Source organism: Macrotis lagotis, chromosome X (genome assembly GCF_037893015.1).
Source record: "Macrotis lagotis isolate mMagLag1 chromosome X, bilby.v1.9.chrom.fasta, whole genome shotgun sequence".
NCBI lineage: Eukaryota > Metazoa > Chordata > Mammalia > Peramelemorphia > Peramelidae > Macrotis > Macrotis lagotis.
The window spans coordinates 249,490,255-249,505,316 of NC_133666.1; the positions used below are offsets into that span (position 1 = coordinate 249,490,255).

Here is a 15,062-nt window from a genome sequence, read left to right on the forward strand (position 1 = left end):
TACCAGAGCTCAGCACAATACCAGTACATAGCAAATGCTGAATAAATATTTGTTGACTGACTGACAACCTTAAATGATCTTCCTGTTCTAAAGGAGGTGATATGGTATAATAATAATAATAATAATAATAATAATAATAATAATAATAATAATAATAGAAAGCGTGCTAAAAATGGCATCAAAGGACCTGGGTTCAAATTCTAAGCACTATTACTTACTACCTGGCTAATGTGGGAAAGCCATTTAGTCTCTCTCCTCAGTTATACTATCTATGAAATGGTCTCTTTCATCTCTTGAGCTCTGTGTGTGTGTGTGTGTGTGTGTGTGTGTGCGTTGGCTTTAGCCTAATTGTTTGATATGGACAGTGCAGAGAAATGAGCTGAATGTCATAGGAATCCATGTACAATATGAAGGAAGCCCATAAGATGTACAGATGATAAATAGGAACTGTATATCTGGAATGGAAGTGGTGCTAAGTCTCACCACCTTGACACCTGAGGCATGTGGCTATCTCACAGCAACTCCATGATTTCCTGGACATGACTTTCCATTTAGATGCTTTGGAAGACTAGGAAGTAGAGTATTCAAATGGTAGCAGTTTTAGAAATAAGCTTTAGTGACCTCTAAAATGAGATCATTAGGAAATTGCAAGAGGGAAGAGTTTGCCTGGATTCCAGTTCAGTCTTGCAACAAGGGAAGGAGTCAAACCAGACTAACAATTCATTGATTAATTAGTTTGTACTTACATGGTGATGTGTCAACAAAGCCTGGGTCAATGTTATGCAGCAACTCTATCCGGGGGGAAGGGCTTCCTTCACTAGAAAAGAATTTTATGGAAGCATTAATTTCCTTTACAGAAGGGACACACAGTCCCTGAATGCATCCTTTTGTGGACCTCATAGGATATAATAAACCTGCCAGTCTGTAATTTGAACTTGAATCCCAAATTTGAAAGCCTCTGATTTTTTAAGAAGTTTGATTCTACATGACCACAATTCTTTATAAACATTTATAATACATTTACAATACAGAATACATGAGGAAAAACAATGCCACCTTATAGCTTTCTCTAGTAAATAATATTTTCCCTTTATAAATCTGAATAAATTTCTGGAACACCTGCTATTTAATGTGGGCACTGCCAACAGCAAGCCAGATCACAACCCATTCATCCATTCTCATCTTCTATTAACCATGCCCTTCCATGAAATCTCCAAGGAAGATTTACATAATATACTCCATATAAGAGGATACTCAAGTCAATCATCTCTTCATTTCCCATGCAGCTGTATTCCTCTGGACTTCTCCATCACACTCTTGGCCAGTGCCTTCTTCTCTCTCCTTCCAACCCTTCTCTGTTTCCCAGCTTCCTTTTGTGTTTTGTCTTCCCCCCCATTAGATAGCAAACTCCTTGAGGATAAGAACTATCTTTTCTTTCTTTCTTTCTTTCTTTCTTTCTTTCTTTCTTTCTTTCTTTCTTTCTTTCTTTCTTTCTTTCCTTCTTTCCTTCTTTCCTTCCTTCCTTCCTTCCTTCCTTCCTTCCTTCCTTCCTTCCTTCCTTCCTTCCTTCCTTCCTTCCTTCCTTTTGTATGTGTATTCCCAGTGTTTATCACAGCACCTGGCTTATTGTAGACACTTAATAAAAGTTACTGACCAACTGACCAAGACCTTCTGAATCTTTTAACATGTCATGGATAAACTCATGTAGCCTATCTTTATTTATCAGACTCACTAAGGCAGTTTAATAGTGCAATGGATAGGTAACTGGATTTGAAGAAAGGAAGAATGAGTTCAAATTTTTTTCCTTGACATTTGCTAGCTGTATGGCTCTGGACAAATTCCTCTGTTCTTCAGTTTCCTCAGATATAAAATAAGGATAACTACAGTATACACTTCACAGGATTGTTGAGAAAGGTCAAATCAAGTGAAATGTATAAAAGATATATGAATGCTAGCTGTCAGATAAGATTACTTGGGAAAGGGAAGAGTTTGCCTTGACTCTAATTCTGGTCATATGTGTCCTTGATGATAGCATTTCTGCTATATCTCATGAATAAGTCATCTTTCCTTATTCATATTCTATCCTAATCACACATGTCCTTCCACTGTCCTTTGGAGCATTTGTGATTTTGATTCTTCTAAGATCATAGCATTCTATGATCTGTATCCATATAGTATGACCATGTGAATTCTGGGCTAGATTTGTGATTATTGGTATAGGAAACTTTTTTTAGTTTTTTTTTTTTTACAAAGCAATGAAGCTAAATGACTTGCCCAAGGCCACACAGCCAGGTAATTATTAAGTGTCTGAGGCCGGATTTGAACTCAGGTACTCCTGACTCCGAGGCTGGTGCTCTATCCACTGTGCCACCTAGCTACCCCGGTATAGGAAACTTCTAAGTAAATTCCTCTACTAAAAGAGACTATGTCTTTCCATGCTGTGGCTTTAGAGGGTCACTGAAGTCAGGAGAAATAAGCTGAACAAATAAACAAAAAAAGAATACCACCATTTAAAAAAAAACTACCATGGTGGCAGGGATATTAAAGACTCAGACCCAGAAGAAGAGAATGGCATTAAAACATCTAAAAACAAAGCCTCAAAGCATGGGCACAAATTCAATCAGAAGTGTTGGAATAAATGATGCTAATAGCTTTTTTGTTTGTTTGTTTATCTGTTTGGGGGTTAAATGACTTGTTTAGGATCAAAAAGCTAGTAAATGTCAAATTGTCTGAGGCTGAATTTGAACTTAGATCCTTCTGACTCCAGGGCTAGTGCTCTATCCACTGTACAACTTAGTTGCCCTCTGATGCTTTTTAAAGGAGTTAAAAATGTTTTTTGTAAATGAAATTAGAGTACTTGAGGGGAAAAATGAAATAGAAATGAGAGCTATAGAAGAAAGAATTTGAAATGAAATTAGCAGTATGGCATGAGATACATAAAAGCTTTCCTAAACATCAAATTTCCTTAAAATTAGAATGGACCAAATAAATGTCAGTGACTGATAATAACCTCTACATTTTTAGCTCTTTCTTCTGTGTTGTTGTTCACTAGAATATAAACACAGACACATCTACCACTGCCAATTTGAACACAGATCTATTAAATGAAAGATATTAGCAATCAATTTGAAAAGATCAGGCATGTCTATTATGCATTCACTCTACTTCTCTATAAATCAGAGAAAACATATACTTGGAAATAAGCAAACTGAATGATAGATAACATTTCAAATATCCAAGGTTACAGATGAACTCGGTGACCAGCTTTTTGTCCAGACACATTTCTCACAGGCAGTCAAATTATGAAACATGCTGTGGCTGAAGAAAATGATGTCTTAATTCAAGCATGCCATGGGTTTGTGTTTTCAAATATGCAAAACTGAAGGCTATTTTGATAAGAAAGTGGCCAGAGATATGATCCAGGAAAACTTAATATGTGACAAGAGATGAAAAATCTCCAAAAAACAAAAATATCCTTGGTGACTTCAGGTCATTAAGAGAACAAGAAAAATAAATTCACATTAAGAAAGTTGGATTTTTAGAAAGTGATCCCAGTGATTCACATGATATACAGACCACATGACATAGAATACAGAAATATTCTACCATTATTTCAAACTCAACATATCCAAAGCAAAGTTTGTAATCTATTCACATATAAATCTTCTTTCTGACCTTACTAATTCTATCCATGCTACCAATCCCTTAGGAAGTAAAACTTTGGTGTTACTCTTGACTTTTTCCTCTCTCTCACTTTCCTATTCAACTGGTTACCAGTAATAATAAAAACTCACACATCTATGGTGATTTAAAGTTTACAAAGCATGTTTTTTTTTTACAACAACCATGGAGCTAGGCAATGTAAATACCTTTATAATTGTACAGATAAACTGAGACTCAGAAGTGAAATGACTTGCCCAAGATCACACAACTAGCAAGTGGTAGAGTGATCTTATATATTTTTACAATATATTTATAATTTTATTACAGTTTAAAATTACAATAATTCTGCATATACTTGCAACTTTATTTGTGTCTAATGTGAGAATCAATGAGTGGAAGAAAAAAGAAATTTAGATAATTTTGTGGTATATTTGAAAGAATAGCAGGTTGCACATAATAGATTTTACAGTTTCATGTGTAATCATCTTTTTTATTATACTATAATATGAAAATGCTTGTTTTATTCCCTAAGTTTAAAATAAAATAAATTAAAAGTGGAAAAAAATGCAAATCTCTTTCACCTATCTCATGCTATCTGTAATTCTATATCCACAACTGTGCCATTTGTCCCCTTCTCTCCCTTGGTCACTTAAAACAAATGAAACAGCCTTGAATCAAATCCTCACATTGCCATCATTTCCCTACTCCAGTCCATCCTTAAATAATAGTCACACTAATCTTATGCATGGATCTGGTTGCATCATCACTCTGCTATTCAATAATTTCTTTATTGCCCATCAACTAAGGTTAAAACCTGGCATTTAAGACCCTTCACAATATGGTGCCACCCTACTTTTTCTACCTTATCTCCCCTCTGCACTCTTTAGTCTCCTGTCGAATTAAACAGTACACAAATGCCCTCTGTTTTCTTGTCTCACACTATTGCCTATGCCTGAAATAGCTTCCTTTACTCTCTCTGCCAAAGAATTCCTATTTCATTCTTTAAACCTAAACTCAAATAAGGCCTCCCCCAAGAAAATTTGTCTAATCCCTATGCTCCTTTCAGATCTCACATAGCCCTTTGTTTAGGACCTTTCAGAGGCTTTAAAGCTATCTACGTTTCTTATCTTCCCACCAGACAGTAAGCTCCCAAGGACTTCATTTTAATCTCCTCTAGCACTGAGTTCTACACAGAGGCATGCTGAATTGAATTGAACTTAGTCAAACAAGGTTTCAGATAGTAACTTGATTCTTTTTGAGGCCAACTACAAGTCTGAGTCTATCCTAGGAAAAAGCTGTGAGATAACCATCTCTCACTAGGCTGCTTTGTTCTTAGTGGTCCTTGGTAAGTAGGTCAAAGACTTTAGCAGATCTCTTGTATCCAAATGAATGGCCATCTTAAAGCAAATTCCAAATATGAGACTATTTTCTTCGGAGACTTTTTTTTCCCCACATAATAACATTAGTTTACACTTTTAAACTTCGAGATTTGCAAAACATTTTTTCATACTTCATCTAACAATTCTCACAATATCCCTATGAAGTAATATAAATATTATTTTCCCTATTTTAAAGGGGATTTACCTGTCACACCTATATTCCAAGTTTTAACTTAGGGAATGAAGAAAGCAAAGACCAAAACAGGAACCACATGTCTTTTTGGTAGGTCTTCATTCTGAGTTTAAAAATTTGAACCCAGCTCCTCCCAACTCCATGTCTCTAGTATTGTATCTGTTGCACCATGCTGACTGTTATTAAAGTAATAAAATAATTTATAAAATAATTCTAAGAAAATCAGATTTAATTGATTTGGAAAGTACCCCCAAGTGGTCAATAAAATTCTATTTAATGATCCTATTTTTCTGATATTGTTCTATTTCCCCCCCCCTTTTTAATAACTCAGTGAAAATCTACTAATTTAGTGTATCTAGTTAACCTAACTTAAGATCATAGAATTTTAGATTTGGAAACATTTAGAGGTCAACTAGACCAACTGTCCTTTTACCAATGAAGAAACTGAGGTCCAGGGAAGTGGAATGATCTATCCATGATCATAAACATAGTAAGTGATGGAACTGAAATTTGAACCTGGTCCCAGAAGCATTCCATTCCATTACATCATCCTGCATATGTGGCAGAACTAAATTCAACCAGAAACTGTCTTTCTTTTTTTAAGCTATGATTGAAAAGAAAATCTTTTCCTCTTTCACAAAGTCCAATTATAATTATTTTTGAACTTGCATTCAGATGGAGATTATTTTTTCATTTTTATACTTTCATTCTTATTGATATGTTTTGTTTTACATTGCAGACATATACAGATTACTCTCCCTTCATGAGAGGTCTCTAGGAACAAAATACAACAGTTCAGTGAAATAAGCAATATGGTGACCTTGGCTGAAAGTTCAAACAACATTTCACATCTATAATACTCCCCATCTCTCTACTTTTTCACTAACAGAAATCTATTTTCTTTCCCTCACAACCTGGTTACCATTGGGGGAAAAAAAGAAACCAATTTTCTTTTAACAATTATGCACAGTCAAACAATAGAAATTCCTCAATGGCTGTATACCACACATAAATACACACATATCACACACATAGAAAGAGAAATATAATTAGAGAAATGTCTCTTTCCATAGTCTAAGCCTATCATCTCTCTGTCATATATAGCATGTTTCTCTAGAAGTATGAATGATCTTATTGATTTGAGTTCTTAAGGCTTCCAAAGTTGTTTCTGAAATGTTGTCATACAAATTGTTCTCCTGATTCAACTCATTTTATCCTGCAACAGTTTATAAAAATCACCAAAACTGATAATTTTTTCAAATTCTAAAGACATAAAGGTTAATTGGCTTGCCCAAGGTCACCCAGCTTGTAAGTATTAAGTGTCTGAGACCTGATTTGAACTCCAGGGAAAAGTGATGTTATAAAATAAATTAACTTTTTCTGATTCTTCTCACTTCACTCTATCAGCTCATCTAAGATGAAATTATGTCTTTCCTCACTTAAAATATGCATATTCATATCCCTCCCCTATATACTTTAAAGGAAAGTAAAATTATATTGATTATACATGTGAAATCATACAAAACATATTTCCATATTAGTCATATTGCCTGTAAAAGGAAAAAGGTGAGAAAATCATACTTCAATTTTCAGTCAGAGTTCATCAATTCTCTCTCTGAAGGTGGACAGCAATTTTTCATCATCAATTCTTTGGAATTTTCTTGAATCATCATTGATTCAAGTTTGATTGATCAGAGTAGCCAAGTCTTTCACAGTTTATCATCATTACAACATTGCTGTTATTATGCATAATGATTTCAAGGTTCATCTCACTTCACTTTGCATCAGTTCATAGAGGTCTTGCCTTCTTTTCTTTTTCTGAACCCACCCACTTATCATTTCTTTTAGCACAATAATATTCCATCACAATCACATACCACCATTTGTTTAGTCATTCCTCCATTAAAGGGCATCCCTACAATTTCCAATTCTTTTCCACCGCAAAAAGCATTGCTATAAATATTCCTATACTTATAGATCCTTTTCTTTTTGTTTTGATCTTGTTGGGGCACAGATCTAGTACTGGTATTACTGGAACAAAGAAAACATACCATTTCATAGACTTTTGTACATAGTTCCAATTGTTCTCCAGAATGATTGGACCAGTTCACAACTCCACTCTCAGTTTATTAGTGTATCTATCTTCTCTCATTCCCCTCCAAGCATTTGTCATTTCTTTTTTTTTTCACTTTTTTTCATTTGTCATTTCTAATAGGTATGAGGTAGTACTTCATAATTGCTTAAATGAGATCTGCTCTAATTAACATAGATTAGAGCATTCTTTGGTATGACTACAGATAGCCCATTCAAATTCTGTGACAATTAATTAACTGGGGAATGATTCTTATTTTTTTTTTCAAATTTGACTCTGTTCCCTATAAATTTGAGAAATGAAACCTTTATCTGAGAAACCTACTGCAAAATATTTTTGGTATGTCTTTATTGTCTCTTATACTACTTCACTGTCCACTTTATAGCAAAATAAGTTTGCCTGATTATCTCTTTTAATTAGGCCTGTTTTTACTTTTATTATATCAGGGATCATGAATGAGATTAGATTCTGCTTCAGACCTTTATTTTAACCCTGGGGGTGTCTTTCTTATTCAAGTATGTCTCTTACAAACAATTTAACAATATTGTTAAATTCTGGTTTCTAATTCAATCTGTTCTGCTTCTATTTTATGAGTGAGTTTCTCCCATTATCATACATACACACATTATGATTGCTAACAATATTTTCTTCCATCCTAGAGGCAGTTAATTGAGTAAGGCAGCTAAGTAGTTCAGGGGATAAAACAATAGACCTAGAGTCAGGAAAACCTGAGTTGAAATCCAATCTCAAACACTTACTGTGTGACAGGGGCAAGTCACTTAATCGCTTTTCACCTTAATCCACTGGAGAAGTAAATGGCCAGCTGCTCCAGTATCTTCTTCAAGAAAACCCCCAAATTGGGAAAATAACATTTATTTTCTTCTAATTATTCTTCTATTCTCTTTTTTATCCCGTCCCTCCTCAAAAATCTGTTTTGTTTCTGACCACTACCTCCCCTTATTCACTCTTCCTTTTACTACATTCCCCCCCCAACTTTCTACCATTTTTTATCCTCTTCCTCTTCTATTTCACTACTGGATAAGAAAGATTTCTATGCCAAACTGAGTGTGTATATTTATTCTTCCTTCTTTGAACCAATTGCAATGAAAATGAGATTCAATCATTGTCAATCATCCCCTATTTTTTCATTCACTATAAAAACTCTTGTATGCTTCTTTTATGTGAGAAAAATTTCCTTATTCTAACTCTCCCTTCCATCTTGTTCCAGTGAATCCCCTTCTTCATCCTTTCATTTTTTTTTGGATTATCACCCATACTACCAAAGACTTACACCCATACCCTTTAGCTTTGTAGACTCTTTCTGATTGCTCTAATAATGATAACCTTCTTAGGAGTAACATGTATTATCTTCTCATATATGAATCTACAGAGTTTATCCTTATTGAGTACTTATAATTTCTGTCATGTTTACTTTTTGTGCTTGAATGTCAATTTTCATATTTTATTATTTTTTCATTCTTTTGATTTTTTAAAATGGTTTTTGATGTCTTATAGACATTACCTTCCACTTACCCAATTCTAATTTTTAAGTAATTATTTTTTAGTAAGTTTTTGTACTTTTTTCCCATTTGGTCAATTCTGTTTTTAAGGAATCAATTTCTTCAGTGAATTTGTGTATTTCTTTTACCATTGGGTGAATTCTATTTTTTAAGATGCCTCTTTTAACAAGCTATTAATTCTTTTTTCATAATTTTATTGTATCACTCCCAATTCTTTACCCATATTTGCTCTACTAAGTTAGCTCTCTTTTTCTTAACTATTTCAGAAATTTTTGTTGGGTTTGGTGGGGTCAACTAGCATTTTTCTTTGAGGCTTTGTTTTGTAACTGTTTTCATACTGTTGTCTTCTTCTGAATTTATGTTTTCATCTTTTTTTCCATTTGGTAATTTTTTCTAGCCTATTTTTCTTGACTCTGAACATCTTTAAAGTTGATCTCTGCTCATCTTAGTGGGGAGACACTGTCACACACTTCAGGCTTTTTTGTTCTGCTTTTTTCTGGAGGTTTGCAAGTTTTTGGTACTTTCATGGAGAGGGAGAGGTGTGTGGTTACTGCTCTATTGGTTTGTGCTCTTGTCTTTTCTCATGAAGGACCCTTGCTTTCTTGCAGTTGCTGTTGTTCCTCTTGTTCCTACCACTGTCCCTGATCTCCTGTAGACACAAGTACTAGTGCTTATCTTTGTCTTGGAACTATGACCCAGAGCAACTTATGGGCAAGCAGCATCAGCTGCACCCAGTGCCAGTAAAGGGTCCTTTGAAATCTCTTTCTGACCAGTTGCCTGATCCTCTTGCTATCTCTGGGTTGAGAGCTCCATAAGCTGCTCCTGCTGCCACCTTAGCAGCAGATCCAAGGCCCAGGGTGCTATTCTGCATGTGTCTTGAGCAGACCAGACAGACCTATTCTGTCAACTTTCTAGATTGTCTTAGACTGGAAAACTGTCTCACTCTGATCTTTTGTTGGTTCTGCCACTCCAGGATTTAATTTGAGAATTTCATTTTAACGTTTTTTTTTTGGGGGGGGGGGATGTTTGGAGAGTTCAGCTGGGTTAATGCCTGGACTACTCTTCCTTTCCTCACTTCTTTTTTTTTAGGTTTTTTTTTTCAAGGCAATGGGGTTAAGTGGTCTGCCCAAGGCCACACAGCTAGGCAATTTCTAAGTGTTTGAGGCCAGACTTGAACTCAGGTACTCCTGGCTCCATCCACTGTGCCACCTAGCTGCCCCTTTTCCTCACTTCTTAACAGCATGACAGTATTCTATCACATTCAGATATGACAACTCATTTAGTCATTCCTCAATTGACGGGTATACAGATACCATCAATATGGTGATGAGCTACACGTTCACAGATGGTGATGTTTTCTTTCAGTATTTTTACCACATTGGTAATACTTTAAAAAGTAGTGCCAGGGACAAGTTAGGTAACATAGTGATTAGAGCAAGAACCCTACCTGAGTTCAAATCTGGTCTCAAAAACTGGACACTTACTAGCTATGTAATCCCAGGCAAGTCACTTAACCCCAATTAAGCCCATTGTAAGCCAAGGCAAAAAAAACAAACAAACAAAAAAAAAACAGTGATCCACTATCCCACAAGGTGTGAGTACTTCCAGATATTTTTAAAAAACTAATACTGTTAATCATTTTGAACCATTCATATTCTCTGGTTCAACTTCTAACATGACACAGGCTAGTTAAAATGTTCCTTAGTCATACCATACCCCTTCCCCTTTTCTGTATGTCTGTCTTCAATGCAAATCACAGATAAAGATATTTTGCCACATCCTAACAAAAGGCCTAATCATGCTTTTCCATTTATGACCTTTTAAAGGCAAATTTAACTACCCAAACCCATCCCAAAAAAACAAGATCACAGATTATAGCAAAAAGGAAGCTTAAAGTCCATCTAGTCCAATCCTCTCATTATAAAAATAATTGTAGATAGGAGAGGTTGAGTTGCCTAAAGTCATACCAATAGTAAGCAATAGAATGAAGATCTGAACCAAATCTTCTAGCATCAAAGTTAATGCTCTTTTTACCATATCATACTGCTTATGAAGGATAAGGTGTTTTATCTTCTCCTGAATAATATTCTACAGTGTCTTAATTTGTTCCAAATTTTACAGTTTGTGGACTCAAAAGGGAAAAAATCCAAGAGTCACTGATCAGTGACTTGTATTTGATTCTGATGTGCTAAAAATGTTTTCTGAAAGTCTACAGTTTCAGACACTGAGATCACAACTCTATCAGTTACAAAAATGATTACAATTTTTGACTTTCATTTTCCAAATAGTTAAGGGGTGGGGCAAGGAAAAATTTTCCATAAATAAATAAATGTCCATTGACCTCCATCCTTGTGCCACTTAATTACTGTTCATTTTCCAGTGATAATACATCATGGGAGGAGACATTACATTTTCTTTCATGGAGATGCTACTGGCTATATTTTCTGGGAAGAATATTTTTCAAAATTTTTTTCCTGATTATATACAGAGAAGCAGAAAAAATGTTTGACATTTGAAAAAAATTTTAAAAATTTAAAGAATTTAAATAGACATTGATAAATCACTTTCTACTATAGACTACAAAATAGATTTGTTGGAGGAATAAAATCCTATCAGATTGGTCAAGGGTTGATATGTGTGATGTTGGTTTTCATGTCCTGGCTCTTAACTCTGTAAACTCAGACATTAATTTCTCTGAACATTATATTTCCCTTCATGTATAAAATGGAAAAAATATAATGTGCATTATCTATCTCACAGGAGTGTTTATAGGATATGTAAGAAATTGTAACATCTTCCTGAACCTTGACTTACACCCTAGGTCCAAGGTCTCTTCTCCCCCAGTCCCTGGTCCAGTTTGACTCAGATAAAAAAACCTATATAAAGCCAATCTGCTTCACCTTTATTGGGTACTTAGCTCCATCTGGGATCCTATCAAATGGCCCTATATCCATCTTCCCTGACTACCCTCCCCATTGTGTAAGTATACCAACACACCAATTTCAATTAAGATTTGCTTCTTTTACTTTTTCTTTAACAGATCCCATTTTGTTCTGAATTTTTTAGCGATGCTATGCCTCCCAGTTACATCAGATCTTCCCTTTGTAGCATAAGTGGTTGTCCAGGGCTGTGACTAAGTTATTCAGCAAACCTGTAGCCCAAGGTTTAGACTTAGGTAATGTAGAAGGCAAGGGCTGAATCAAAAGTTATGTGTCCTCATGGCAGGGTACCCCCTTCTCCCTAATACCAGGGCTGTGACTGAAGGTCTTCTCCTGAACCACAAGTTCCTCAGACTTTTTTCCCTGGTAACATAAGTGGTACATAAAGGAGATCACTGCCTCTCCCTGTAAGGGACTTTGTATTTCAAATTTTCCTAAGTGTGTTAAGACAGAATCAGACAAGATAATATATGTAAAATGCTTTGTAAATTCTAAGGCATTATACAAATGTGAATTGTTCTTATTTCAAGGACTGTGGTTTCATTGGCATGGTACCCTTTCTGCTGATAAGAATTGTAAGGCCCTTCTAATTTAGAAACAATTTTTCAATAGAGGCTGAAGCTCAGATATCATCCCTATAGAAAACTTGGGCAGCCAGGTAATGTAGTGGATTAGAATACCAGGCTTGGATTCTGGAGGACTCATTTTCCTAAATTCAAACCTGGCCTGAGGCATTTACAGTAAACTCCAGCTAAGTCACTTAACCCTGTTTGCCTCCTTTTCTTCATCTGTCAAGTGAAATGGGGAAGGAAATTGCAAACCATTCCAATATCTTTGCCAAGAAAATCTCAAATGGGGTTATGAAATTTTGGACACGATATAAAAAAAATGGCAGAACTAAACAAAATAGTCATCCTTCAGCTGATAAGATCCTCTCATAACACAACTGATGTTTAGACATTTGACTCATCACCAGTGATAGCATCTCTATGAATCACTTTCCTCAATGACAAAATAAACAGAAGAGATAATCTCTAAAGTGTCTCTAGGTCTATTCTATGAATCTCCATTACATATATTCTCTTCCTCTAGATGAGAATTATCTATGGGAGCTGGTGCACAACCCTAACAAATGCATAGACTTTGCAACATCTTGTAAGATGTTGAAATATGTAACTCCCCGCCACTCTCCTTTGGCAAGATGAATCTTTAATCCATTTCTAGCAAGTAGCAGAATATAGTAAGGACACCATGATCACTATGAAAAAACTAACCTATATAGAGCCTTAAGTTTTACAAAGTACTCTGGTCCTTACAGTTATTCAGGAACTTAACAAATATTTACTGATTGATCAGTCACAATTTTATCAACAAAAATTCAATTCAATAAAAATTTATTACCACCATAGGACAAAGCACTATGGTAGTCAGTAGTGGTAGCATAAAACAGTTTCTAACTTGAAGGAATTTACATTTAGTTTAGGGAAAACAAGACATGCAAAGAAAATTAAAGGAAAAAATGTAAAAGTAATTTCCAGGGATAGGGCACATGTCTAGTATGAAGGGTAGTTTAACCAAAGAACAGGAATTTGACTAGAAACAATGACAGGCTACAATAGGGCTGAATAGGGGTACTGGAGGGATGGGGCTGACATGGAGCAGGAAGTGGTGTTTAGGAAAGAGAACTTCTTTCTAGGCAACCTATACTCTGAAACATGAGAATTCTATGTGGAGCTACCAAGTAATTGATGCTTTTGCCAGAGAAAACTGGATCTGATGGAAGGTGATGAGGGTTACTGGCAATGCATATCCCAGGGTCATGTTACTTAACATTTGCTTTCATCTTGACAGCGAAATAAAAATGACTAATTTGAGTGTGTCCATCAGTCTTAGATTCAAATCCATCTAACACTGAATGATCATCTTGCTCATGTTTCTCCTTTTCCACAAAAAAGGGTATAAATATCTAGGAAAATTATTATTTTATCTACAGTAGTAGTGTTAAACTCAATAGAAATGGAGGCCAAAAATCCTGAGGAGTACAATTATTTTTAGCTGAAATTCTCTTTTTTTTAGATTTTTTAAAAAAATATACCTTATTTTCAATTCATGGAACAAAAAAAGCATTTCACAATACATAATAAAAAACCATTTTCATAACACATAATAAAAAGATGATTGCACATGAAATTATAAATCTACCACATACATGCACTATTCCTTGCAAATATATAACAGTTATCATGAAAATTTTTCTTAGCCCCAGTCCCAACTCCCACCATAACCATACTGGTTATGGTTTCTTAGTTTTAAAATGTGATATTATCTAATTTTTGCAGTATTTTTATTTCTCTTGATAAATATTTCCCAATTACATTTTTATCTGGTTCAGACAGCACCCTGAAGTGCAGCAGACCACCTGCCAGGTCCACATATGACATCTCTGCTCTAGAACAGTTCCCTTATTACCAGGTTAGTAATGCTCATGTATGTCCTATACTTTGCGTTATATAAAATATCAGCTGTTATTATTCATGTATGCAAGTTTCATCTTACTTGAGCCAAACTGTTCTTAGAGAACCCACTATTACATGGATAATAATCACGTAATTTAATGTTACCTGATAGTCTTCCACACATCAAAGCCATCTAGTGGTTTCGTGCTATTTGTATGTCCACCAGCCAGATTGACTAGAGTAGGCAGCCAGTCAGAAATGTGGATGAGTTCCCAGTTTTGCTCTCCTTTCTGTTTCAGTAAGGGGCTGGCTACGAAGCCTACTCCTCGAACTCCGCCTTCCCACAGTGACCATTTTCTTCCTCTGAGTGGCCAGTTGTTGCCCCCTGCCAAAGTCTGTCCACCATTATCTGGAACAAAATTACATATTTGTATAAAGACCATGTTAACACATACAGGGACAATGGGATCTCTTACCAATGTTTGAGGCCATTTGTGAGAAGGAAATTCAATAATAGTAAATCTTCAAGATGGATCTATGTCCCAAAGAAGTGTATCTTGTGCCACAATTATTAATGGAATTTTGTGTAGTATAAAATGCTGAGACTGTGAGCTTTGAAGCCTGATTTATAGATGAAAGACTAAGTCCAGGTCACTTTTCAGTGAACTATAAGCTATAAGCTCCCAATAAAACAGTAGAGAAGGTTGTTTCATACTTTAAGCTATATTTCTTTTTTTAAATTTCCATTGATGTATTTGTTTTTTATATCACCTTTATTTCTGAATAGATGTCTTCATTACTCCCTCCTGCCCCAAGCAGG

General features: G+C 35.2%; 1 protein-coding gene across 1 annotated transcript in view; it reads right to left on the reverse strand.

Moving 5' to 3' along the window:
• ARSB (arylsulfatase B) overlaps positions 1–15,062 on the reverse strand; it is a 216,264-nt gene that overhangs the window by 83,191 nt on the left and 118,011 nt on the right. Inside the window, exons 5-6 of the mRNA XM_074201783.1 lie at positions 14,408–14,651; positions 747–817 (exon numbers count right to left, since the gene is read on the reverse strand). Of these exons, the coding sequence (XP_074057884.1) occupies positions 747–817; positions 14,408–14,651 (315 nt within the window). The remainder of the gene's footprint in view (positions 1–746; positions 818–14,407; positions 14,652–15,062) is intronic.